At 43.5% G+C, this 26226-nt stretch overlaps 1 protein-coding gene across 1 annotated transcript; it reads right to left on the reverse strand.

Moving 5' to 3' along the window:
- Window positions 1-6214: 6214 nt before the first annotated feature.
- LOC138627477 (E3 ubiquitin-protein ligase MARCHF6-like) lies at window positions 6215-26118 on the reverse strand. Its single transcript, XM_069709827.1, has 26 exons — window positions 25980-26118; window positions 23534-23633; window positions 23206-23279; window positions 22942-23085; window positions 21481-21553; window positions 21045-21225; window positions 20088-20334; window positions 19017-19078; window positions 18676-18708; window positions 17996-18047; window positions 16821-16879; window positions 16658-16738; window positions 16147-16215; window positions 15896-15970; window positions 15573-15707; window positions 15367-15486; window positions 13928-14028; window positions 13661-13798; window positions 12769-12961; window positions 12598-12667; window positions 12296-12477; window positions 12025-12159; window positions 11551-11640; window positions 11168-11300; window positions 9673-9808; window positions 6215-7356 (listed from the first exon to the last, which is right to left on the reverse strand). Exons 1-26 carry the CDS (start codon window positions 25996-25998, stop codon window positions 7269-7271), a joined length of 2790 nt encoding a protein of 929 aa, XP_069565928.1. The 5' UTR covers window positions 25999-26118; the 3' UTR covers window positions 6215-7268.
- Between the last annotated feature and the right edge of the window lie 108 nt (window positions 26119-26226).

Here is a 26226-nt window from a genome sequence, read left to right on the forward strand (position 1 = left end):
TTAAATCCCCCTCTGACCCCACACACTTTAAAATGATTGTGGGGTGCCAGGACAACTCTCAGAGTACCTGCAGTTTATGTCCACCGGCCCTCCGCAATATCGTTCTACCCATCAGAAGATTGAATCTTGCCAGGTACTTGACTTTTATCGGTTTCTGTCAGATTTACCGAAGGACAAGAGTCATCAGAGGTTAACCGTGGAGACATGAGATCATTGTACTTGCCGCCAATCCTCCGTCATTGCTAAATAAATCTTCTTGAGTCGGCCAGAAATTCACAAGATGACGTCATGAGAGCTTTGATCATTGGCATCATTAGAGGTAGTCACTCTGGACCCGTGAAGTGACAAAAAAAAGAGTCCAAAAAGTATCACAACTTTCCTCATTTAGTGAGGGTCAAAATTGTATTTTCAAATAAATAGAGTCTGTCCAAGAGTTCCACGAGTATCCATGAGTTTTGAAATGCAGAAAAGCCACCGCCCGTTTCCACGTGACTCTTCGGCACCGACAGCCCCTTCCGTCACATTTTTTGTTCACTGCAGTACAAACACAACAGGCAGCTTGATTTCTCACATTCTTGATGTCACGATGAGAAGTTGAAGCTGAAGTTCCCCTCCTCGGAAGAAAAGCCGCCTTGGTTCCAAACTGACAACACTGAGCAATTAATCCTGTGTTTCCCAGATGAGGAACACCGGGCTTCCTTTGATTATGGCTGGCAATGGGATAAGAAGAGACTGTGTTGAACTGTTGCATGATAATCCATTTAGTCTCTCTCTCTCTCCGGCTCTCGCCGTTCTGTTGCGTTCGCCTCCCCGGTGGCCGGAGAGTTTGATTGTTTTCGGTATGCAATAAACTGTCAAATTGATTCGTAGAAGCACAGAGGGAATATAGTAACTCGTAATATCTGTAGATACAGGTGCAGTAGAAGAAAATCATCAAGTGACCCAGTGTTTTACCTCCATAAGATTTTAAAAGCATTGAAGACACAGACAATATTAAAAAGGAATACAACAAATGTAGAGACAGGCCTAAAAAAAAATCGGCCAAATGTTTAAACCACCATTCATAAACCACCTTTGTTCAGACAGAGATATCCTCATTAGTGAAATGATGCAACTGGTCAAGCTGACCCCACCAGCCCTAATGGTTTCTTTTGCTGCTGCACTCAACACGAGCAGTTTAAATTGGATTTCCTCCCCACGTGATCTTATTTGTATTTACAAGGTACAGTGGAGGGACCAGGATCACCTTAAACCAAGAGTGTCCTGGGATGTCACCTTCACAAGCGCCTAAGCAAGACTTTTTGTTAAGTACAACGGGTTCCTTCAAACCACCTGCATACCATGTGATACCTGCTGTGATTACTAAATGAATGTTGTCATTAGTTAAGGTAAGTAGTAACAAAGTGGATAACGAAATAGCATCAGAAATCAAGAAATCAAATACAGAAATCAAATAAAGCTGAAAGCTGAAAATATGATTGAAATGATCCTTATTCCTAAACTCAATAAGGAAGATTCTGTTCCCTAACGATTTCTAAATTCCTGTACACGTACATCTGTACGATTTCTGCTGCTTCTTCATCACTTTTGGTTTCCCACACTGTCAAAAGCCCTTCAGTCTATATCTTGCCGTCACTACAGTTGTCCAATGCTTTTTCTGCGCGCATTCTTCGATCAGTCCCTGGTTCTTGGTCTTTAAATGTCCTTGTATTTCTGTCATTCTGTCTTTCAGAGCTTCTAACATGAAACCCTCCTCCTTACTATCAACACCTCATTCTTCCAGATGAATTTCCACCAACGTTTGAAGTCGTGTTAACTGTGCTCCACCACCACCAGCGTTTACACTCTGGGAGTCGTGTCCCATCTCCTACTGTCATGTGGGACATCTCTCTACGGGGTTAAATCACACACAAACAAATCACTACTTCAACAAATATTGTTCTCTGCAAATGAACTACATATTGAAATAGTTTGGTAGTTTGAAGTGCAATTTTAAGAGCTTGATTTTAAGTTTAAACATTTGAGTTTAGATATATACAGTCCTGTTTATTCAAGCTGCAAGTCTCCAGCCTCGGTAGCAGCTCTTTAAGTCTGTACTGTGTGTATATGTATGTATGTATGAATTGTGTTAGCGTGCTAATTTGAGCATTTTATAGTATGTTAGAATACGCTGTCCACTCCATTTCACCGGTCAGAGCCAGTAAGACTGCACACTTTAGTCTGCTTTTAAATATTGTAAAGTTTCTACACATTTTCTAACTGAATTTTCTGAGCTCTAATGTTTTATTAATTACCATCTGGGAGTTTCACACAGATAAAATCAGTCCATACTCAGGTAGATGTTTCAAAGTATTTCATTTTAAATTTCCGTTTGTTTTTTGGCTTGCATTTGCTTCCATAGCGAGTTATGCAATGAGTTGCATTCTTTGTATTAGTTTGTAAATCATTCGCGGTATCATGGTTACAATCTGAACTGTAATATCAGACAATTTGGGATTAATTCAAAGAGTATCGCGTCAAGTAGTTTAGGCAAATTGGGCTGAGGACACAGTTCACACTGAGCCAACATGTTTACTGGCAAAATAACATTTGTCTGTTGCTGGTGAATCCTATATAATTTTGTGATATACAATTCAGTTCTTGACTAATATTTCCAAGGTGTGAAACTACTTTGTGCAGTCATAATCAGTGCTAGAAAAACTACTGGTTTTACAACAGAGCAGAGGAAGAAAGTCTTTCTGAATCAGCACTAATCTCTCCAGAGCTCCTTAAACGGGGACGAACCACAGGCGCTTATACTCCATGATCTGATCGCTATGAAAACGCTCATCCCATTGTGGTTGTGAAAAATGAAGGGCGAGTTGGAGAAATCACATTCAGCCTGACAGGAGAAATGTTGTTTCAGCTGCGTGTAGGCTCCTAATCCGTAGCCTTCTTGGACTAACTGTTCAGACTGCGCATTGGCAGAAAGGTAATTGGATTCAGCAGAAATAACCCCCCATCCTGTTTACAAGGGCTGCGCTCTCCAGCAGCAGCAAACATGAGCCCAATATAGAGCTGGGCTGCTTTTAATGACTGACTCTGATTTATAGTACGCGTGTGTCTGGTTGCATGTGTTTGCTTAAGCTACATTTTGTTGCTCTCAACCAACAACAACAATTCATTCATTTGTTTTTTAGGTAAACACTCAACTCCTTGTTATTCCTCAAACTATTTGTCTGCGCTGAAAGGAAAAATGGCACAACACCTTGTTTCTTCTAATGCTTTTATATAAAATGTGTGTGGCATACTAGTTGTTAAAAATACTGGAGCAGACTGTGCAAGATATAATCATGAAATATATATATATATAAATATACAGCTTTGATTTTATTGTATTGTTATCTTTATTTTCATGATTTTTATCTTATTACTTTTACAGCCCAACTGATAGTGGGTTTAGCGGGTCGATGCCAATACTCATATTACATCATATAGTGAGGCTAATGTAGATATATCACTGCAGTGACACATAAATTCACTGGGAATTTAATAATCATAAATATCGATTGAACGAAACAAAGCACAAACAGGACGATTTCTAATTTACCTCGATCAGCTTTTACTACTTTTTGTTTTGTAAACCCAGTTTTCATATCGGCCAACATATACAGATACCAATATATTTCTAAATAGATCTGCCAGCCAGACTATCGGTTGGGCTCTTAATATATGGTCTTCATCACAGGATGCATTTGCCAGAAACAATGATTCATTTCTAATGATTTATCAAGTTTATGATTTTTCGAGGCCCGTGGAGGATTTTCTGAGAATAACAAACTTCATAATGAAGGTTTTTATTTTGGTTTAAGCACCTCACGACTCCTGTGATTTATCATACGACCGCTCGTGACAACGATGGGAGCCTCAGCTGTTCGCCAAAGTAGACACGAGGAACGTCAGTGACATTTATTTGAATTGCATGTTGTCTGCAGTGTAAAGAAGGAAACAGGACGCTTGAGGAATCATTACAACTATTTATTATTGTTTCATATGACTGAAGCAACAATCAATAGACCTTTAGGTATATACCTTTATGTTTCAGTACATGCCGCTGCCTTTTTCTGCACATATAAAAATAGAAATCATTTGCTTCTAGAAATTGAAACACCAAAATTCAAAGTGTCCAGTTCAGTTCAAAGATACTAAAAGGTCACTTATAGCATCATGTATATTTATATACATATATATATATGTATATATATATATATATAAATAAATAAATAATGTGAGCATTCCACACAGCAGCAGCCCTAAAGCTGTCTGCACTAGATTTAATGTAAGTCACAATCCATATCAACAGAAAAAGCAGCCTATATGAACTCCTCCTAACGCGGTGCGAGATGCAAACCTGTGATTCATCCTTTGAGTTAAACCCACTAGAGTCACCACAGTGAAATACTGACATCGCTCAGTAAACACACACATCCTGCTCTGCTCACTGTTACAACGGATTGTGAAGTGACTGCGAATGTGGTTTAAAGTGCAACACATTCAAACACTTGCATGAAGAAAACATTTTAATCACTACTCGCTCGTAACTGGTCAGAAAAAAATAAAAAATAAAAAAAAAGGTAAAAGATTTCAAACGTCTCTTTTGGGATCGTTGACCCCATCTGACCTTTTGACTCTGTTCTCATTGGCAGCAAGAAGGATTTGACGGACAGCCGGGGCTCCTTTCTGACACTGAAAATACTTTAACGCCCCTTTACGTCTTTACTCTTTCGTTGAATGGTCTCGCTCCGTGCTGGCTCTATGAATGGAACTACCGATGACTTCTACTCTCGAGAAAGGAGGACTTTTCTGGAGGCGAGCAGAGCTGAAGAGACGCTGTGGTCACACAGGTGAGACACGGAGCACAACACCCGAACGCTCACTTCACAATCACGCGCGAGGAGGGATTTGATCTTTTGGAAAATATGCTTCTTCACATTGCTGTCAGCTGAATAACTTCCAGTCATTGTCGAGCAAAGACCGACTTCCCGGTCTGTGACCTCCGGTGAAGCTGCAAATCTAATATTTCACATTTCATTTTGTTTGGTGAGAATAATCGTACATTCGTGAGCTTGAGACTTGTTGGCAGGCGGATTTTGGAGCGTTTGGATGAAGACGGTCTTTACGCGAAGCTAACCAGCTCCTTCTTCGCTGCATATTGTTAACGGTGGTATTAATGATCTTATCTAATTTTAGGGAGTATTCACAGAATGTTGAACTTTCCCTTAAAGTGTAAATTTGCAAAGCCAAGTTGAATGGAAAGTTATTCTGCGAGTGTGTTGCTGATTAGTGTCTGGTGTGTAGAATCAGTAATCTGTGCTCTTCATGTAGAATCAACTGTCAGGACTATTAAAAAAGCAGCGTCTCATATTTTCCCAACAAAAACACCATCTTGATATATTTTTTATTTGACTTCTGTTGCATTATATAACAACTCAGTACGACCAACACCAGAAAATGGTATGAAAAAGTGATGCAGTAGGCTCAAGGATAGAAACCCAATGAACCAATGACATCACGGTGAGTCAACTGCGATTGGTCGAGGACAGACGTGCAGTCTGTCTCGTCTTTCGGCGAAAACTGTAGAACTTGATAACCGCCTAATCTACCGAGAAACTCAATTTATTACGAGGTGATTTGAACACACTGACATGACTCAGCTCACCAGGTCACAGACGGGAAGGAATTCATCAGAGCAATGTGGGGGAAACCCCCCCCCCAAAAAAAAACAAGGTCAAAGGTCAAATCCCCACCTCCACCGACTCTGTATGGATCTCGTGGCGTCGTCTCCTCCTTTACTGGCCCATGCAGCCGGCTCCGATCAGGCGACTCCCGTCTGCCAGTTGAGAGTTTCACACCTGAACTAGTTTCGTTCACGAGTCCCTTTTTTCTGACGGTAGTTAGTGTTTCGCTGTTTGTTTTCAGCTTTAGTCTGTGAACCACTGAGAATGCAGACAGATAACAGTTTGATCAGCTGATTAGCAGCAACACAAGCCCCGCACACCAGTCGGCCCACTTTCTGCTTTTATCTTCAGAATAAATATTTCCATGGGATCAGCGGGGTGCAGTTTGTCCGGTTTAAAATGCGCACTGCGCGGTGCCTCCGTCCTCGCTGACGCGGGACCCTTCTTCCTCTAAAACCAACCGCAGCGCGTGGAAATCTAAAAACAACGAGTTAAAAACCCGAGCGCTGAAAAGGCCGACGGTGGCGGCGAGCTGATGAGATGACGTTAACTCCAACCTGGTGAAGATGCAACGAGATACGTAGCAACAGTTTCTGCCGCCGCTGCGTTTCTTGCGTGTTTCTCTCTTCTGTCCTCCGCTGCTCGGCAGGAGCAGAATCACCTGCTCCAACGTTTCCGTGCGGATGGAAGTATTTTGCATAAACGAGCTGAAACGCCAGCTGACGACGTGCGCGACAACAGAAAAGCACCGTTTCTCAGGCTTAACGTGGACGCAGCTGAAAGCGCTCCGGCTCTGTGCTGCGTTAAGTCAGCTGGACTCTCCCGCTTAGGAGCAACACGTCCCGGGCTCCGGTTCCAAGTCACAGGAGGACGCCTTCAGAAAAAAAAAACAAGAGCGGTGTCCACAACAACAACAAAAAAAGAAGTCATTTTCTTCTTCTGTCGTTGAAAGGAATCCTCAGAGGACCATCTAACAGCTCACTCCAGAAATAGAACACAAAAAATATATGAAAACACGTCTAATAAAAAATATCTAAAAAAAAAAGAGACAAAAAAATACAATCACGTTGCTACGTCTATGTCCCTCCTTAACACTGACAACCTCCATCTGATGAAGAGGTCTTTTGAGAAAAATCAGAAATGAGAAGAGGACCATGGAGGCAGTCCAAACATCTCCACGGCTCCAAAAAAAAAAAAAGAAACACTCGACAATATTTCACAACAAACATTCAAAGGGAAGCACAATCTGAGGTAAAAGCTCTTCAGCCGACCCGACTTCAAGCCAAACCTTTGTCAAATGAAGGAAATGAAAAGACGAGTCGCGCCGTGACACGTGTAACGGGACGGACAGTTTGTGGTTCGGCTGAGATTCGGCCGAGCTCACAGCTTTTGCAGGTCGGTTATTAAACGTGTTCAGAATCGAGACGTTTCTGTCTTTAAAGTGTCCTCGCCTGTGATCGTGGCGGATTGTGTGTGTTTGACAGCCAAGCAGGGACAATAGAAAACCTTTTCACCAGTGGAGCTGGTGGAGGCTCCCGGAGCGGGTGGGGTCTAAGAGGAGGTGCCGTAGGAGGAGGAGGAGGACGGGCTCCTTCCCGCCTTACGTTCATAGTTGACCAGTCGCTGTCCAACCAGGTATCTGCAGGACAAACAGCAACGTTTTAGAAAGACAACCGCTGCATCGCGGTTCTTCTTGTTTCTAACTTTACAGACGGAGCTGGAGGAGACGGCAGCCAAACAATCAGCGGATTAATAGCACGTCGGCTTTTTACTGCTCCAAACTGTTCGACCTCCGACAGTACAGACCGTTATTGGCACAATTGTTGATTTGTGTCCGAGCACTCCTGCAACCAAACTTATTTGTTAGTTGCAGCCTGAACGTTCGAGGCTTCGATAAATCAGCTGTAACATGCTATGAGGTTAGCATTTCAAGCTACGCAGACTTCTCAATTTGAAACTCTAAAATACATTTTTAGTACCGGGCGTTCACTCACACCACGAGTCTGAGTGAACTTTCCTGCACGCAAACAGTCTGGTCACACTAATGTCAGCACAAAGCAGTTTTGTTGAGAGTCGCTGACGTCGACCAAACAGAGAAAGGCCGAGTTCATTTGTTCAAATCTAAAGTTTAATTGCACTTCTGCGTTTACCGCAATTCAAAGGTTTAATAAAATCCCCGCAGTGTCTGCCCAGTTTGTAACGCTAATCCTGCTAATGTTCCAGTCCCTCCAGGAAACTGGATCGCAATCATTCATGCAAATTAAAGCAAACTCTGCAATATTTGCGGGAGCTTGCAATTTCGGGGAAATTGCCGCAAAAAAATGCCGTCAGCAGAAGCTGTGCTGAAAGTATGAGGACAGAAAGGAAGTCTTTCCAGACAAAACGCGCTTTACGAAAACAAGTAACTGTCAGTTACAGTGAGTACGGCTCTCCTCCTGACAATAACAATATGAAGCTACTTCTTCGAAGTCAGACAGGTGAGCCGTCTCAGACTCAGTTTATCAGCTGCAGTTCAACTATTGATCCACAGCGTCCGTCCTCACAGCGAGGCCGAGTATCAATAACAGCTGTCGGGATACTTGTATTTTACCGTTTGGAAGTCTGATCTGCTTTCTAAACTCCCGACAGTCATGTCAGCGTTTTATTACGGAGAGATTTCACAGTCTCACAGCGGCATATTTGCAGTGTATTATTGCGCGTGTAGATGAGCTTCCATTACTAACGTCACCTCTCCGATCAATAACGGAAACTAACGACCAAAATGTGGAAATGAGTAACCCGGCAACAATAAAAACACGTTGTTGTCGCCAACTTTGAGTTGCATTAACACAACTGTCTTTGTTTAGGGAATCACAAATGAACTATACCAACACAAATATTGTATCGGCTCCGCACGCAGCAGATCTGAGCCGATTACGTTTACTCATTTATTTCGGGCCAATTGTGTTTCGGGACTTTATGAGTGAAGAAGTCCAGGTTTTTACAGCCTGCATGAACACACGGGACAAAGTGTCGACGATGCGCTTTTTGTAGCTCATCCTGTGAACATTGGAGTTTCACCCGCCGTGGCATCGTTACGGAGCGTCGTGGAGTCGGAGTCTCCCAACGGTCCTTAGGAGTTCTCCTGCTCATCTTTCCTTCCCACCTCGTGACGTTTTCTACCGGGGTGAAGGAACAGAGCTGAGGAACGGACTTACGAGGTCGACCGTCGGACCGCAGCCAAACTCTGCTCACCGGTGGAACAAACGGAACAAACGGAAGTGGCGGGTTTGCAGAAAATGCAGCCGTCACAAGACATTTTTCGAATGAAATGCTTATTATTAATGGAAGTGATTACATATTACTGGATGCTAAGATTTATACACGTCAAGTTGTAAGAGACTGCACTGGCCTGTGTTGAATGAACATGAATTAAACAGCATCTAAAGCTCTTATTCTGACGGCTGATGTCGTCGTTGTTTCTGTTAGTCACAGACTCCGTTCTGTAAAGCTGCGTCACTTTTATGATTTATTTTTGTAACTTTTATCTCCGTGGTTGAATAAATAAATAAATAAAAAAGATTATAACTAAAATATTTCTGTGACGTGCACGCTTGAAGTTTTGCTTTGACAGGGCGATGCTCTTATTTTGAAATTGTTTGTATTTCCCGAACCATGGAGGTCCGATGGCAAAGCGAGCATCGCGTCCTGAAGAGTTCAGGACGAACACACGCAGCGTTACATCCATCACAAATACACAGAAACAGATTTTCAGCTGAGCTACAACTCCCGCTCAGGTTTACAGGTTTTGAATGTAGGACGTCTTCACCCTATCAATGTCCATTTCTGCTCGTATCCCACAGCCTACTATTCAATGACAGAAATGTCTTATCATCAGTAAACAGAAACACCGAAACAATTAGTTGTTGTCTTTTTCTCTGCGCGTTGACACGAAACATTTTCAGGTTCTACCTACTTGTCGTTTTTGATGTGTTCGTAGAGGCGTTTGAACTGTCGTATCTGAAAGGACAGGATGGCCAGCAGCATCACCACCATCATCAGGAACGGGTAGATCCTCCTCTCCACCAGAGTCTGCATGTCCGGCTGCACTCCTGCAGAGAGACAGAGTGACACACTGTTCATCATTTCAGTGTAATAAGACAGCGTGGCGAGACTTGAGCCTTGAGACAAAACAATCAGTTTCACTTTGTCTTGCGCATCAGATTCCTCTTCATCCCCACAAGGCTGGCTGTTCTCAACAGGGCAGCTGTTTCAATGCAATTCGCCTCCGAGTCAACATCAGAAACAAGCGTCTGCACTACAACCGGTGGCTCGGTGAGCTTTGCATAAGAAGCAGTTTTGAAATGAGCCCCGTGTCTAAATGAGAGAGGATGTGTGTCCGGAGCAGTCGGCTGCCTCTCGGCCTCAATTTCATCTCTTTCTAATTTAGTCAGAAACCAAAACAACACTTTGCACAGCTCTCGCTGGGAACTCCTGTTCATGTGGGGATATTTAGTTATTCATTAATGACAAGTCTGAATCACATAATTACTCTTAAATTTGTTCTGAAACACTGATGCTTAAATGTCGTGTAACATTAAAAAATGACACTTCCATCAATCCTTCCCAGCTGTAACCCAGAGGACACACACGCATACACAGTTGTTGTATTGCAGTAGAACCGGGTCTTGTTGTTTGGTTATGTTTTATGTTTCCTTTATGTTTGGGTTTTCAGCATCGGCAAGCAAGCTCCTCTGTTCAATGGTTCCTTTTTTGGTTTAATTCTGTTCATTGTTGTTATTTCTTGCTTTGTTGTGCTGTAGTCTAGAGGCAATGTTAACACGTGCATTCTCATAATTGTTTAGTAACTGCGCGTCAGCAGGAGAATGCAATTATGGTCTTACTTAAACAACACAGGGGCGGTGATGTAGTAGTGAAATGCATTCAGGGATCTGCACAGAGATTTATTGTGAAAATTGTCAGGATTCTTTGTCCTCTTCCTGTGTCTTACTTCCTGCCTGGCTGATCTGCTCTGTGCAGCTTGACACAGCTTCAGTCATAAATAGACCAGGTGTATATTTCGAGTGCTTGTGAAACACGCTGCGGCGCATCGGTTTGAATCACCAGGATTCAGTAGAATAGCTGCGATCGGCTCCTGTGGCTGCGTCGCAGCTGAAACGTGACGCAGTCGTTTCCTGATGGGATCCAGCCTTAAAGAACTCACGACGGCTTTTGATAAAAGACATTGTGCATTTTGACAAGGGATCCGAGGTTGTGCTCAAAATACAGCTGAAAGAAATACAGCCAGAAAGCAGTTCTGTATTATTTCCCCAAGTCAGACCAGTGTGATTTTGAGCTGCTGTGTGACGTTACCACTGGATACAGATGCAGGTTTTGAACGATCCAAAAATCGGAGAGAATGAAAGCAAAGATATTATTCCCCGTGAGGCCATCGACACTCAGAGACTCACCCAGCAGTGGTGTGATGCCTTGAGAGATGGTGTAGGGCACGCAGAGAGACAGCAGCAGGACACAGATGACGGGGGCCGCCAGCCTTCGCACGATGAAGTGGAGGTCGATGTTTCTGATACCGTTAGCATAAACCTGCAGTGGAGAGAGAGAGACGGGCGGGTTTTACTTCATCCGATGTCACATACGTTCCTTCTGTCCAGGATAATACAAATTAAAACATTTGAAAACAATATGAAACAACAAGCAACCCTCAATACAAAGAAGATGGTTTTACTACAGTTGGATAATAAAGATTCTTGCTTTTTTTTTTTTTTTTTTTGACTGTGTATGTAAACATCAGTGTTTTTCCTCTGTTCTAGTTGACTGACTGTAACTCGCCCACCTGTTCGATGACGGTTTTGAGCCACCACTGAGGGCCCATCAGTGTTATGGCAGCAATGATTTTAGCATGAAGCACACCCAAGGCCCAGTCCTGCAAGACAAACAGGGAGCGGTGGTCATATTACAACCAAGACACAATGAGGCGGTCACAATTCATCATCGACCCACTTTGAAAGTGAACTGCACTCGGCCTGAATTCAAAGAAAGATGTCAAAGTTCTCAAACAAGAAAATAAACTTGCTTAATAGTGTAAAAAATAACTGATATCAATCAGGAACGATCACTCATCATTTTATGTCCGAATTTTCTATACTTTGTGCCGTGAAACATTTTTGTAGACTCCACAACAGTCTGACTGACAACATTCATTCACCAAAACAGTGACAATTTCTCAATAAAATAATCAACGATATCTTCAGATGATACAATCAAGCGATATGTGTCGGGTATAACACTCATTCCCACGCAGTCCTACCTGCCAGGGGTAGAAGAGAGGCGTCTGGTCCAGTGCAACTCTGAGAGCAGCGACGATGACCAGCTCAAACAGCAGACCCAACAGCAGAGGGATCACCCCGGCCAGCAGCACAGCCACCACCACCGTCTTCAGGATCTGTTCCCACCGAGACATCGCAGCCACAAAACCCAAACACACATTCAAACACGGCACTTGATCACGGAACACGCAAGGAGAGGCGGTATATCTGTTGAAATTGGCCGGGATGACCGCAGAGACACGTCCACGTTACCATGAGTGTCCACTCGTGGACTTTGACCATGATGACCATCCGTCCCTGCGGCATCCAGGACAGCAGCACTGTGGCGGCTCGAATGGACAGCCAGCACACGTACAGACCGCTGGCTGCTGTGTACAGCTCGTGAACCATGGCGCTGCCCATCCAGAAGGACATCAGCCAACGACCCACACACACTGGAGGAGAGGAAGGGGACAGAGTGAAGTGGGGAGGACACAGAGAGGGGAACATGTCTTACTGACGGAGAACAGGGAGGTGGAGCGGTGATGCGCAGACAGAACCTGCAGGTGGTTTACCTGGCAGCGTGAGGCAGATCAGGCTCGCTAGTAACAGTGTGACACACATGAAGACAACCAGCATAATGATCTAAACAAGAAACACACACAAAATAACAAATACCACTTAATATGAGCACAGTTCAGAGCTGACAGGACCGTGATATGATTGACAGTCCAGCTGTCCGTCACCTTGAGGGGGAAGTTGATGGGCCGATGGTACGGCTGGAAGCCCACAGGACCGCCCTGCTGCAGGATGGCCTGATGGGCCGCGTGAAGCCCCTCCCCCAGACCAGGGATCCGGTTGTTGTTATGGCGACCGGGAGGGTTATTAGGTTGGTTGTCATCGTCCTCGTGGTCTCCCAGCAGGTACGAGTGAAGGTCACTGAGGGAAGCCATTATTATCTTACGATGTATGTGAAGTGACATCATTTTTCGAGGATATAAAATGTTTTTATATCGTGACATAATGTAATGACGTCGTACTTTTACGCAGCGGAAAAGTACGACGTAGATTTGCAGCGTATCGAGCAACAAGTATGGCTGACAGCCGCTGAATTCTGCAGGAGCCGAATTGACGGACTCCTTGCTTCACACGGCGAGCAGCATACGATGTACAGCGCAGCACACGCTCAGCTGAACGAGTTACGTTCAACAAAAGCCCAAAACCACGTTATTAAATGGACAAATGTCGACGCGAAACTTCAGACAATCCGGCCAGACGATCGCTGAATCTGCCGACAGCGGTGAGGAAGTAATTAGAAGCTCTGCAGCGGATTACGGTCGTCCTGACAGAGCAGCAGCTCTTCTGCAGCTCTGGACACAATCTGAATCTCACTTCGAGGGACGGTTGGTGCTGACATAACTCTATAACCCTTTTGTTGAAATTGAAATTAAAATTAATAATCACATATTTTTCTGTATTTTGTCATATCGTCAAGAATATCACAAAAATAGCCAGATATATCGTGATATTATTTTAGGGCCGTATCGCCTCGAGAAAGCTAACAAACATGGATGCTCATATTCTTGACATTGTGTGTGTGTGTGTGTGTGTGTGTGTGTGCGTGCGCCTCCAGCTTACAGCATGTATCCAGCTGTGAAGGTCCAGGCGTGGACGAGGCGTTTGAGCCACTGGCGGGTGTGACCCTGCTCCAACAACGCCGGCAGAACCACCTGCAGTAACAACAGCTCCAACGACAGCTCGCTGACCGGAGCGTCGCTGCGGAGCCACGACAGGAACACAAGCTCATTCACATCCTCCAAATTGTATATTTGTGGCAGCTCATTTACTCCAGCAGGGTCCTATTTTTGGTGATGCATCAACAGAGAATAGAAGAATCTGGTGTACCTGTAGAGCATGACGTTGTAGGGCAGGAAGGTTGGGAAGAACAGTTTGATGATTCTGATGGGAAGCCAAAGCATCAGCAGAACTATGGAGCCAAACACCACCTGCACACGCGCACACACACACACACACACACACACACACGTAAACGGATTTACGAATACATGCCAGACGTTCAGCTAACTAGACGACATCCCGAGAGAAAAAAAAGTCAAAGTGCCTCTCTGCATCTCTGTTCAGCCGTTCCTGCCGGCTCATTACATTCTCACATTACTGCTTCGAGCCATCCACATCATTCCCACACTGAAGTATATGTCCCAGCTACTGTGTAGAACGCTGCCATGTTTACGCTGCATCAGCAGTGTCATAAAAGATTCACCACATACCGTTGGACTAATTTAATAAGTTGACATGTGTGCCGGCTCAACGCTGTCATTAGCAGCAAATAGTACATCTGACTGGCCCTGACTGCTCCCCATTACTGAAGTCATGTTCTGCTTTATCTACTGGGACACACACCTACGCAGTGTTACTGGAAACACCACATTCACACAGATTAAACTGGGCTGGAGTACACAAAGACCAGTCTGCATGATTCTAGTGAGACATTTATCCTCCTAAGAGCCTGGACAAAAAGTTACCATGTGTTTGACTGTCCACCATCACCGCCTTACTACTGCCGGAGTGGCTGGATTCTACTTTCTTTCTATATGCGAAAAAGCCATTTCCTGACAAATTTCCTTCATCCTCAGAAGAAGGCTGTGCTCATAAAAAAGTCTCCGAACCACCGTCCTCATGAGATCTTGCCACACGGGTTTGGTTATATTAGTGCAGGTTAGGAGATATCTCAAATAAATGCTGCCACTTAAACACAATAGAGATGCACCAAATTTTATTACGGTGCTAAAAGCTCTTCGTCAATACACAAAAACCTCCAAAATAAATGTCCCTGTAAGAGCCTCCATTCATACGGACTATTCGTTTGATAGAAAATAGTTTAAATTAAAACTGATTACAGTGAAGTCTGTGACTTATCTAGAATACCGTTTACAGAGAGAAACATTGGTGTTTTCGTGCTGCAAGACAAACAGAGATGAAAATCCACCCAACTGCATTGTAGGATGGCGGAGGCAGAAATCTCAGAACCTCGACAACTAAAAAACAAAACTCCAAACAGCTAGATACACTTCACTGGAGGTAAAAGCCAAATATGTACTGATGCTTGTTTTGTGCACTTATATCTGTCTGTGTTGTTTTTTTCTAATTACTACTTTTGTCATTTTTGCACTTTTATTATACTTAATTCTTTTCTCTGGATAGCAACATAAAACCCTTTAACTTGATGTAACGACAGCATATTTCTGTATTTAGTATTAAGAGTGAACAGATATCTGGGTGTTGTTGTGACCCCGAAGTTTGGGTTTGGGGGCTATTTGACTCACCACAGAGAGTATAAAACGCCGCAGGTGTCGGTAGATGGGAAGGTGAATCATCTCTTGGACTGGGTTGAAGTCCGGATCGTTCAGGTTCCTGAGGAACCATAACACACCTGGCCGAAGCACCTGCACACACAAACACATGATGCCGTGTTTTGTGAGTTTTTACTTGTCACAGTACATAAGTGGGACTTGATGAGGTCGTCGTTTACCTCTCTGAGCAGAAGGATGAAGGAGGCGAAGTAGAAGACGTAGACCATACCAACCAGCCAGTGCAGGAACATGGTGGTACCAGGAGCCGAGTCAAAGCTCTGCTCTCTGTCCTTCAGAGTGGCATCGAACATCTCCTGCGGTGAATAAAGAGACAGACTTTTTAACACCAATGAGCCAGACCAGATGACTTTTTAGGAATCGGTCCAATCAGTGTAACAGTGCCAGATTTATTTTCTTGATCAAAGGTGTACAACACTGATCAGGAGAGCATCTATTTGGTTAGTATTGGCTGTGCTGAGTTCACTCTGCATGTTCGTCTTACCAGTGAACAAATGTCAAGCCACCAACCACAAATCAGCGGGAACAAGCCTATCTCCATGACAACCAGCAGGGACACCTGCAACATGTAAAAAAAAAAAAAAAAAAAAAAGGAAAAAAGAAAAAACGCCTGCAATTTAGTTAATGTTTTCATCTAATCATCATTTTCCTAATTAATGCTTCATGTAAAAGCTTTTCTAGTTTGATAAACACTAAATCAGCAGATTACTGAGAATACGTCAGTGCCAGGTTTACCTTGACAACTATGTAGCAGACACCGAGGAGACGTCGGGACCGCTGGAACTTCACTAATGAAGCCAGAGCCTGAAGCAGCCAGTGAAGGCCTCACACAGTTTGACATGAACAAGCTGCAGTTCCAAACCAGCACTATCACAAGTAAGAAATTTCTCTCACACACACACACACACACACACACACACACACACACACACACACACACACACACACACACACACACACACACACACACACACACACACACACAGTCTAAGTGGATCAATAAACTGTTTCTCTTGCCGTCCCTGTATGACTATGCAACTTACAAGATTACAATTACAAGACACAATAGGTGTCTTTTTAAATGAATGAGCTGGATCACACAGCTAATTATAATAAATATAATCAACTTTAAGTACTTAAGCACAAACTAAAGATAATACACCAAGATATAAATCACACAACTGGTACAATAACTAGACACATTTATAAAATACACACAAAGTCATGTGTAATATGTCGAGGATACATGGCAGACAATGAGAGCTCCAGCCAGGAGGATGTAGCCCAGTATGGTGGTGATGAGGCCGTCAAAATGTGAGGCTTTGACCTGCAGACAGAAATAATATCATAATCATCATCCTCAGATAACATTCATCAATGCAGGACAAAAAAATTAAAACTGTACTTACATAGTTTTCAAAGCCCAGTCCAACCACTGAGAAATGGCCAATGTGATACGGGCAAAAAGCTAGAGGGAAATACAGAGGGTACGTTAGGACCGATGGGGTACGTTAGGACCGATGGGGTACGTTAGGACTGACGGGGTACGTTAGGACCGATGGGGTACGTTAGGACCGACGGGGTACGTTAGGACCGACGGAGTACGTTAGGACCGACGGGGTACGTTAGGACTGACGGAGTACGTTAGGACCGATGGGGTACGTTAGGACCGACGGAGTACGTTAGGACCGACGGGGTACGTTAGGACCGATGGGGTACGTTAGGACGGAGTACGTTAGGACGTTAGGACCGACGGGGTACGTTAGGACCGACGGAGTACGTTAGGACCGACGGGGTACGTTAGGACTGACGGAGTACGTTAGGACCGATGGGGTACGTTAGGACCGACGGAGTACGTTAGGACCGACGGGGTACGTTAGGACCGACGGGGTACGTTAGGACCGACGGAGTACGTTAGGACCGATGGGGTACGCGTGTTCGCTCTGGTCCAAATCAGTTGATGAGTTTGTAAACTTGTCGTGTTTTCCCTTTGGTCTGGTTTCTTTTCACACTGAGAAAAAAAATCGAAGTGAACCAAAATGCATCCAAAAAAACCCACATGAGAATGTTGACTCCAGTTAACGGTCTGATGTGTCGGAGGAGGGAACAAGAAAGTGAAGACAGGAAGAAGATCCTCTGTTCTGGAGTAGTGCAGTAAGAGAAACATTGTTCTGCATTTAAACATGGAGCAACAGCAGAGTTGGAATTTAGTCAAAACTGAGGTCATTATCGAGGCAGTGTAAGACATGCTGCCTTCAGACGACTCAGCAGAACAAGGGACAGAATACTGAGCATGTTTAGTTCATTACCTGAAAGTATTGAACTAAACACAATGAGGTTGGATCACTTTCCCACCAGGACCAAAATGACCAGACCCTGATTTAAATAGACTTTAAAGCGCAGGTGTGGAAACACCCTGAGACGACGCTCAGGATTGTTTCACACCGTCAGACTGAACTCTAATGACAACATATGTTCTGATAAAAATGCTGTTCAAATTGGGGTTAAAAGCTTTTATCATAATGGAGTGAAAGCCTGGTAGTTTCAAAAGTAATGATTGAATGTATCTGCAGGTTTGACTCACCAAAGACCAGGATGAAGAGTGTGTTGAGGGAAACCACCCAGAAGACATGCTCCTGGAGAGGACACACACCACAGAGCACTTTCTCAAAAACACAGTCTAAGGCGACTGGAACAAACAATATTCACTTTCACTTTCTAATCTGTTTTCATTTTTGGAATTCAATTGTAGTTATGTTGCGCCAAATCACAAAACAAGGCATTAATGTAGAAACATCCTTTCACAGAGGCTTCCGATATAGAATTTGAAAGCAGCTGATAGAGCTTCAGTCAGTCGTGTCATTAACATGAAAACCTTCCAAAACAACATCACTGGGCAGCATATCTTGCATATCAATTTTGTTATCTTGTCAGTGATGGCCCTTTCAGGAGCTTCTATAAAGGTCCTGAGGATAAGTTGACGTGGCACTACTTGTTTCAGGAGCCTCTGTTACTTGGATAGCGAAGCAGCATGTGAGTCCTTAGATTAGTTGTCATTTTACATCCTTATCTTTGGTGGAGATTTCATCTTTTACTGCTCGGCAGGGCAAACTAGTTCTAGGTCATATTTTCGGTTTCTAACATCCAAATGCAAGTTCAAGTTTCAAAAATATGAAATAAAAATCAACAAATATGTCCTCGAATTATATTGACAAACATTTGACGCTGTGTGAGAGTAGTTGAAGAAGGAGAGTGTATCCTTACCAAGAAAACTAAGGAACCATCCAGTCCTAACATCTGGAACACAAACAGAGTGCAATGTTACAGTCACAACTTAGAAACATGTGAATTAGCACGGTAATACAACTATTTAAATGCAGAAACGACTTCGACTTCTACATAGAAGGAGACTTTTATTGATTATACCGACTACAAACTTAACTTCAGAGTTCTGCATCTGCTATCACCACGAGATGCACATTTTCTGTTATAGAGACCATCAGCCCACATTTATGTGCTATCGAACTGCTACCCTCCGTACGCTTCGCTTTATTGGCATCATGTCACACCGCTTCATAAACAGGAGCCGGAGGCATTAAGCTCACCCTCTCCCAGGTCAGCTCCTCGGCTGCTCGGTCCCATTCCAGGGCGTTCCAGTTCAGATCTTCTGCAGAGAAGAGACACGGACAGCAAGGAACAATGTCCTGTCAAATGATTTCTCTACAACGGCTTTTAATGTGGGCTGGGTTATGGATTTCTGAAAACACCACTTCACGCATATCTTCACATAGACTGAGGCTTTCAAGCCTTCTTTATGCAAACGTGTCTATTTAATTAGACCACATTGATTATCCAGACCAGCTCTCAACTTGAATGATCATTCACTCACCAAACAGAAGAGAGGAACTTCCTCACAGTGAAGCTGTGGGCATTAAAACTTCCTTAATGTTTTAATGCTCGCTGGTAAAAGATCTGCATATATATAGTGGTTTGTCACCTCGGCAATCTAAAGGCACTTTACCCCCCCCCCCACACACACACACAGGGGGGGGGTTTCTTTCTTTTAAAGCCTGCAGGGTTTTTAATTTAAAAAAGTACAGGAAGTGTTGCGTTTCTGTTGACCCGTAATCCAAAACTGACAACGCAAACGGTAGCGGATCACAACAGAGCTTCAAGTGAATCAGTGAATACATCTTAAATTTAATGATGATAAATTTAAACCGTTCCATTTGTTTTTATTGGCCCTCTCGAATACAACACGCTTTGGATCTTCAAACAGATCAAATATGTACATGAATTTCAACCAAAGGATCAAGTAAACTGAAAACTTGATTTCCTCAATTAGAGAAATAAGTGGTGGAGCGTCGCTCCGGCAGCGGGAGAGTTTTCAGTTCATATTGACAGTGTGGATGCAAACAGCAGAAGGCCTTATAACCCTTTATGTTCTGGGTGAAAATCCGTGGGGGGTCCTCCTGCCAAGAAAGTCCCTCCAACTGTTTGGTCTGAAAACAGCTATTCACACACTAGAGCTGCTGTCCAAGGTGCTCGCTCACCATGAGGAGCAATTCTGGGTTCAGTGTGCTGCCCGACACTTCGGCATGTGGACAGGAGGAACCGGGTTCGAACCGCCAACCTCTCGATTAGTAGGCGAGCCGCTCTACCATCCGCCCACTGACCTTGCCCTCCATTGTTGGCATCGGCGGCATCCTCTTCCCTGCCTTCCTCATCTTCCTCCTCCTCTTCGTCTTCATCCCCGTCGTCATCGTCGTCTTCATCGTTGTCCAGCTCGGCCTCGTCTTCGTGGTTGCCGGCCTGGCGTGGGTTGTCGGGCGGCAGGCCGTCCGGACCGGGTTCTGCAGGGTTCTGAGCAGCTGCGGCGTCGGCAGCAGCCTGAACGTTGACGGCAGCGTGTCCTCCTGGACCCTGCAGAGACACGACACGATGAACGGACATATTACAGGTTACTTGCCACAGCATACAGTTTAATGATGTAACATTTTATTTCCTATATACTCATTAACCACACTCACTGTTCTACTTATCAAATGTACAACATCGAAAAAAAACACAACTGCTTTGTCATTAGTGAAGATATTTCAGTTCTGAGCTGTATTTCTTATTCCAATACTGACAGCAGAGGACTGACAATATCTGTCAATGACTGTGCCACTCACTTTGTTTTGTGGAAACACAGACATGTCTTTGCTACCTCAGCAAGCACATTCTCAGTCTGACAACTTAAATGTCCTGAAGTTTCTCCTAAAAGGAAATATTGGCTGATCATGCAGGTGAAAACAAATGGGACCCCACACAGGAAAGGAGCAAAGATAAACTTGCATTATTTATTTCTCACTGTATCAAAAAAGTCATACTTTATTCAAATATGTGAAAACATTTCTGATTTTGAATAAACTTAGTTGTAAGAGTCAGCAAGCAAACTAGAAATGAATTAGACAACCATGACCTCACTGGCTTGTTACAGATATGAACTTGTGACTGTGCCAACTGTGTCAGAGTGTAAAAAATATGGGGAAGCAGATCGGCTTCAGTAAGTCATTATTATCTCCCCACTCTATGTGCAGGCAGGAAAAAAACAGGGAACCCCATTGGCCTTCGGCGTAAACTGAGCTCACCTCATTAGCTGGTACCGGGGCGTTGGGCTGGTTTGGAACCAGAGGGGGCGGATTCTGTTCTAACCACTGGGGGGCGCCACCGTGGACAATCTGCTCTCTGAGCCACACCAGGCTGATGAAGGCACACAGTGTGCATGTGACCACAAAACAGCCCTGCAGGCAGTCTGCAAGCAGGTTTTGCCTGCAATTGAAGACATTTGCATGTTCTTTTTTTTTTTATCATATTGAGTCACATCAACAAATACTTCTCTACAGAGAGCTGAACAAAGAGAGAGAGTGGATGACATGGTGAATGAAAGGAGCTATTATGCAAAGTCACACTTGGATTGCTAATTACATCTGAGCCATCTTTATGAGTTTTAACTCCATTCATGAAGAACACAAAGACCTCAAATATACAGCAGTATGACAGTGTGAGAGAGAACCAGAGACTTACGTTGAAAGCATGTCTAATGGCAGAGTAAGGAGAGAGCTCACGGAGCCAGTAAATAAACACTTGTAGATACGACCTGTTAGGAAAGCAGACATAACACATGGTGAAGTCAACAACAACGTCTTGAAAATCATTTCTTCACCTGCCAAATGGTGTGAAGTTGAAAACATTGTTCTAGATTTGAATTTAGTTGCACTTCAAGGTGAACTACAACATTTATTTAGAGCATAAGCGATTAAATGAATCAACCTGGCACTCAAACCAGATTGAGTTCATATATTTTACATGAAGGTACCATACGGTATAAATTCATATTTCCATTTCCTCTTCATGGGAAAGAGTCTTAACACTTAATCCAAAAAAGAAATGCACACAACCAATATTCAGGACCTGTGCTGTTTGGACTTTTTGTAAGTTTGTGATGTCACAAACCAACACCCATGTCATATGTACGCCCTCATCACGACCCACAGCCCAACACTTTAAGTGAAAGAAAACACAGGGTAAGAAAACAGCCTGCTCTTCATAGATCTTCACAAACAAACTTTAGAGAGGAGATTATAAAACGACATGTGGAAATATATTATTATGGATATCAAGACCTGAAATAAAACACAAAAAATTGGACCTTTAACAGTCAATTCTTCGGACTGAAAGATGTTAATTGTGGTACGTCAACCGGCTCTTAACAAATGAGCTCAAAAGTTCAGGCTATGTTTCAGATTCAACTGTAAACTATCCTTGGATGTTTCCCTCTGCTGCAAACTTTAACTGTCAAAAGGTTTCTAATCATTCGTGTTTTCCAGTAAACTCATAAAAGCTCATTAAAAGTCTCTGTTAAAACAGGTATTTGAGCATTAAAACTAGAGCTGCAACTAACAACTGTTTTCATTCTGATTATTTTTATTGATGACTAATTTGATGATGATCTTTTTAATCAATTGTTTTGGTGTATGATCAGTCAAAAAGACTGTGAAAATAAATATCACAATCACAACTGTGTGTCCAAAATGTAATGGTAATCACGCAGACAGAATTTTTCACATTTTTGCTTCATAAATTACTAAAACAATGAATCCACTGTGAAAATGGTTGCTAGTTCTGTCAATCCACGAATCAATTCATCATTTCAGATTTACCTAAAACATTTCCATCAACATTGTTTGACCTGTTGTGAGAATGAACATGGTCTTACATATAGGAGGGCAGTGTGTCAGGGGGTGTGTACGATGTGCAGCCACAACACAACTAATGATTAAACCTTCTCCTGTTTTGTCATTCAGTTTTTGTTTAGTCGAAACATTAGCAGTTACTGGTTTCATTTTTTCAAATGTGCCGGCAGACACTTTTCAGAATCATTATTTCCTTTGTATAACATATTATGGGATAAATAATAATGAATGAATTGAGAAAATTATTTTCAGATTCACATAAACATTAGTTGCAACCAAAAATGGGACTTGCATGCTGTGAGAGGCACCACGCCGAGCCAGGCAAAGGCCACCAGCGTGTAGTGGAACCAGTATCTGATGGCTGTTCCAATACTGGTGACGAGCCCTGCAAAGATGTCCTGGACAGGCAAGCGAGACGGCATGTCTGGAGAGTAGACTGGAGAGAAAACGGAGAGAAGGATATGGAAGTAAGAGAAACAGAAAGTCAGAATTAGTCACTTGGATTAACACAAATGTAAATGTATTAAACTGAATTCCCGAAAAACAAGCGACTTACTTGGCGTAAATGCAAACCTGTGTTTGCATAATTCACAGTATTCTTTTCTACTGTGTTTTAACCACTGTAGTAAGCTGTGGAAACAAAAGGACACGTAGAGAGCTTACTCTTTTCATCTTATAGAAACCTGCACTTTATGTCCAACAATGTTCCTTAACGGCTCTGCAGTAAAATCACCCGTTTCCATGACGCTTTGACCACTCCCAAGCCCAAAGTGTCTTACTATCGTTTCGTTATCACTCTTTAAAATATATTTAAACAACACCCGACATATAATGCAAAAGAAAATAGCAGAGCTTCACACATCTTTGGATGAACACTAACATACCACTCTTGATGGATAAACTTGATGCTGCCAGTGCAAACACACGGGTGGTAGAGCGGCTTGTCCTGGCTGCCCTCCGACCGACACACCCGGCAGATGTCCGCTGCACAACGGGAACAGAATAAGGTTGTTGGTACAGACTGAGATCATTCAATGAACCTGGTACTGCGTTTCTTTACCTTCATATCTTCAGCCACACTAATAACACACCGCAGACGCGAAAACACCTCAAACTACATACAAGCTGCACATTAACATTATTACACAGACACCAGGGTAACAACATAAGTCACGTGACTGCAGTGGACACAGGAGGACAGGTCAGGATTATAATCCTCGGATGATCTGAAGGAAATAAAAAGCCTATAATGACGTCAGGATGAAGGAGACACCAGGTTCACATCTTCCTGGATAGACGTGGACAGAAAGTCCACACTCGTCACACTGAACGTGTCCAGGTGGTTGTTCGAGATGATATCAGTCCAGGAATCATCTGGAACAAGAACAAACCCTCAGTGGTCGAGTTGATGAACTTCTTCAGTGGTCGAGTTGATGAACTTCTTCAGTGGTCGAGATGATGAACTTCTTCAGTGGTCGAGATGATGAACTTCTTCAGTGGTCGAGTTGATGAACTTCTTCAGTGGTCGAGTTGATGAACTTCTTCAGTGGTCGAGTTGATGAACTTCTTCAGTGGTCGAGATGATGAACTTCTTCAGTGGTCGAGTTGATGAACTTCTTCAGTGGTTGAGATGATGAACTTCTTCAGTGGTCGAGTTGATGAACTTCTTCAGTGGTCGAGTTGATGAACTTCTTCAGTGGTCGAGTTGATGAACTTCTTCAGTGGTTGAGATGATGAACTTCTTCAGTGGTCGAGTTGATGAACTTCTTCAGTGGTCGAGTTGATGAACTTCTTCAGTGGTCGAGTTGATGAACTTCTTCAGTGGTTGAGATGATGAACTTCTTCAGTGGTCGAGTTGATGAACTTCTTCAGTGGTCGAGTTGATGAACTTCTTCAGTGGTCGAGATGATGAACTTCTTCAGTGGTCGAGTTGATGAACTTCTTCAGTGGTCGAGTTGATGAACTTCTTCAGTGGTCGAGATGATGAACTTCTTCAGTGGTCGAGTTGATGAACTTCTTCAGTTCAGTGATGAACTTCTTCAGTGGTCGAGTTGATGAACTTCTTCAGTGGTCGAGTTGATGAACTTCTTCAGTGGTCGAGTTGATGAACTTCTTCAGTGGTCGAGTTGATGAACTTCTTCAGTGGTCGAGTTGATGAACTTCTTCAGTGGTCGAGTTGATGAACTTCTTCAGTGGTCGAGTTGATGAACTTCTTCAGTGGTCGAGTTGATGAACTTCTTCAGTGGTCGAGTTGATGAACTTCTTCAGTGGTCGAGTTGATGAACTTCTTCAGTGGTCGAGTTGATGAACTTCTTCAGTGGTCGAGTTGATGAACTTCTTCAGTGGTCGAGTTGATGAACTTCTTCAGTGGTCGAGATGATGAACTTCTTCAGTGGATGAACTTCTTCGAGTTGATGAACTTCTTCAGTGGTCGAGTTGATGAACTTCTTCAGTGGTCGAGTTGATGAACTTCTTCAGTGGTCGAGTTGATGAACTTCTTCAGTGGTCGAGTTGATGAACTTCTTCAGTGGTCGAGTTGATGAACTTCTTCAGTGGTTGATGAACTTCTTCAGTGGTCGAGATGATGAACTTCTTCAGTGGTTGATGAACTTCTTCAGTGGTCGAGATGATGAACTTCTTCAGTGGTCGAGTTGATGAACTTCTTCAGTGGTCGAGTTGATGAACTTCTTCAGTGGTCGAGATGATGAACTTCTTCAGTGGTCGAGATGATGAACTTCTTCAGTGGTCGAGTTGATGAACTTCTTCAGTGGTCGAGTTGATGAACTTCTTCAGTGGTTGATGAACTTCTTCAGTGGTCGAGTTGATGAACTTCTTCAGTGGTTGATGAACTTCTTCAGTGGTCGAGTTGATGAACTTCTTCAGTGGTTGATGAACTTCTTCAGACCGACGGCAGCTCGTTGTCTTAATGTTGTGATAACGGTTACGAGACAAACTCATCAAACGTTACTTCACAACGACATAATGATCTACTTTATTGTGAAACAGGACTTCTAACGTCCTCGGGCTCCGTGTAATAATAATAATAATAATAATAATAATAATAATCTGCGACAGTAAAACAACAGAAACCTGAAGTTGCAGCTTTTACCGACAAACAGCTGACGGCTAACGGACGTGAGCTAATACCGAGTTAGCAGGCTAGCTAGCGGTTTCTTTATTTGTGGTGGAGCCTTTAAACGGGAACAACTCGGTCGTCAACATCGACTGAAGGTGAAGCTGACGTCCACTGTTACACACGCATCGCTGGCGGAGTTCATTTAACCAGAAAACGCGAGACAAGAAGGGAAATCAAACTCCATCAGCAGCGACCTTCCTCGGCGGTGTCCATCTTGGCCGGCGGCTCCGCGCTGCTCCGGTCGGTCGGTCGGTCAGTCGGTCAGTCGGTCGGGAGAAAAGCAGCAACTGTCCCGCATCTGAACATGTTCGAGTCCGTGTCCACACCAAGCCGCCGCCGCCGTCGCGTTTCGAGACTAAATTAAAGTCGCTGTGTCTTCATCGTTCATCAGCTCGCGCGGTCGGGACGTAGTGGGAGCACCAGCACGTGACCGAGGAATAT

This window comes from Brachyistius frenatus, unplaced genomic scaffold (assembly GCF_029030835.1).
Source record: "Brachyistius frenatus isolate BFR_SWC_R1_liver_20210118 unplaced genomic scaffold, ASM2903083v1 Contig_85, whole genome shotgun sequence".
NCBI lineage: Eukaryota > Metazoa > Chordata > Actinopteri > Embiotocidae > Brachyistius > Brachyistius frenatus.

What these genes read in the sequence shown, in the direction of transcription:
- LOC138627477 (XM_069709827.1), bottom strand. An exon ending in CCATTAGACATGCTTTCAAC is followed by an intron (nt 21,226 to 21,480) that starts GTAAGTCTCTGG and finishes CTTCAATTGCAG; the next exon opens with GCAAAACCTGCTTGCAGACT. An exon ending in TCAAAACCGTCATCGAACAG is followed by an intron (nt 11,301 to 11,550) that starts GTGGGCGAGTTA and finishes TCTCCACTGCAG; the next exon opens with GTTTATGCTAACGGTATCAG.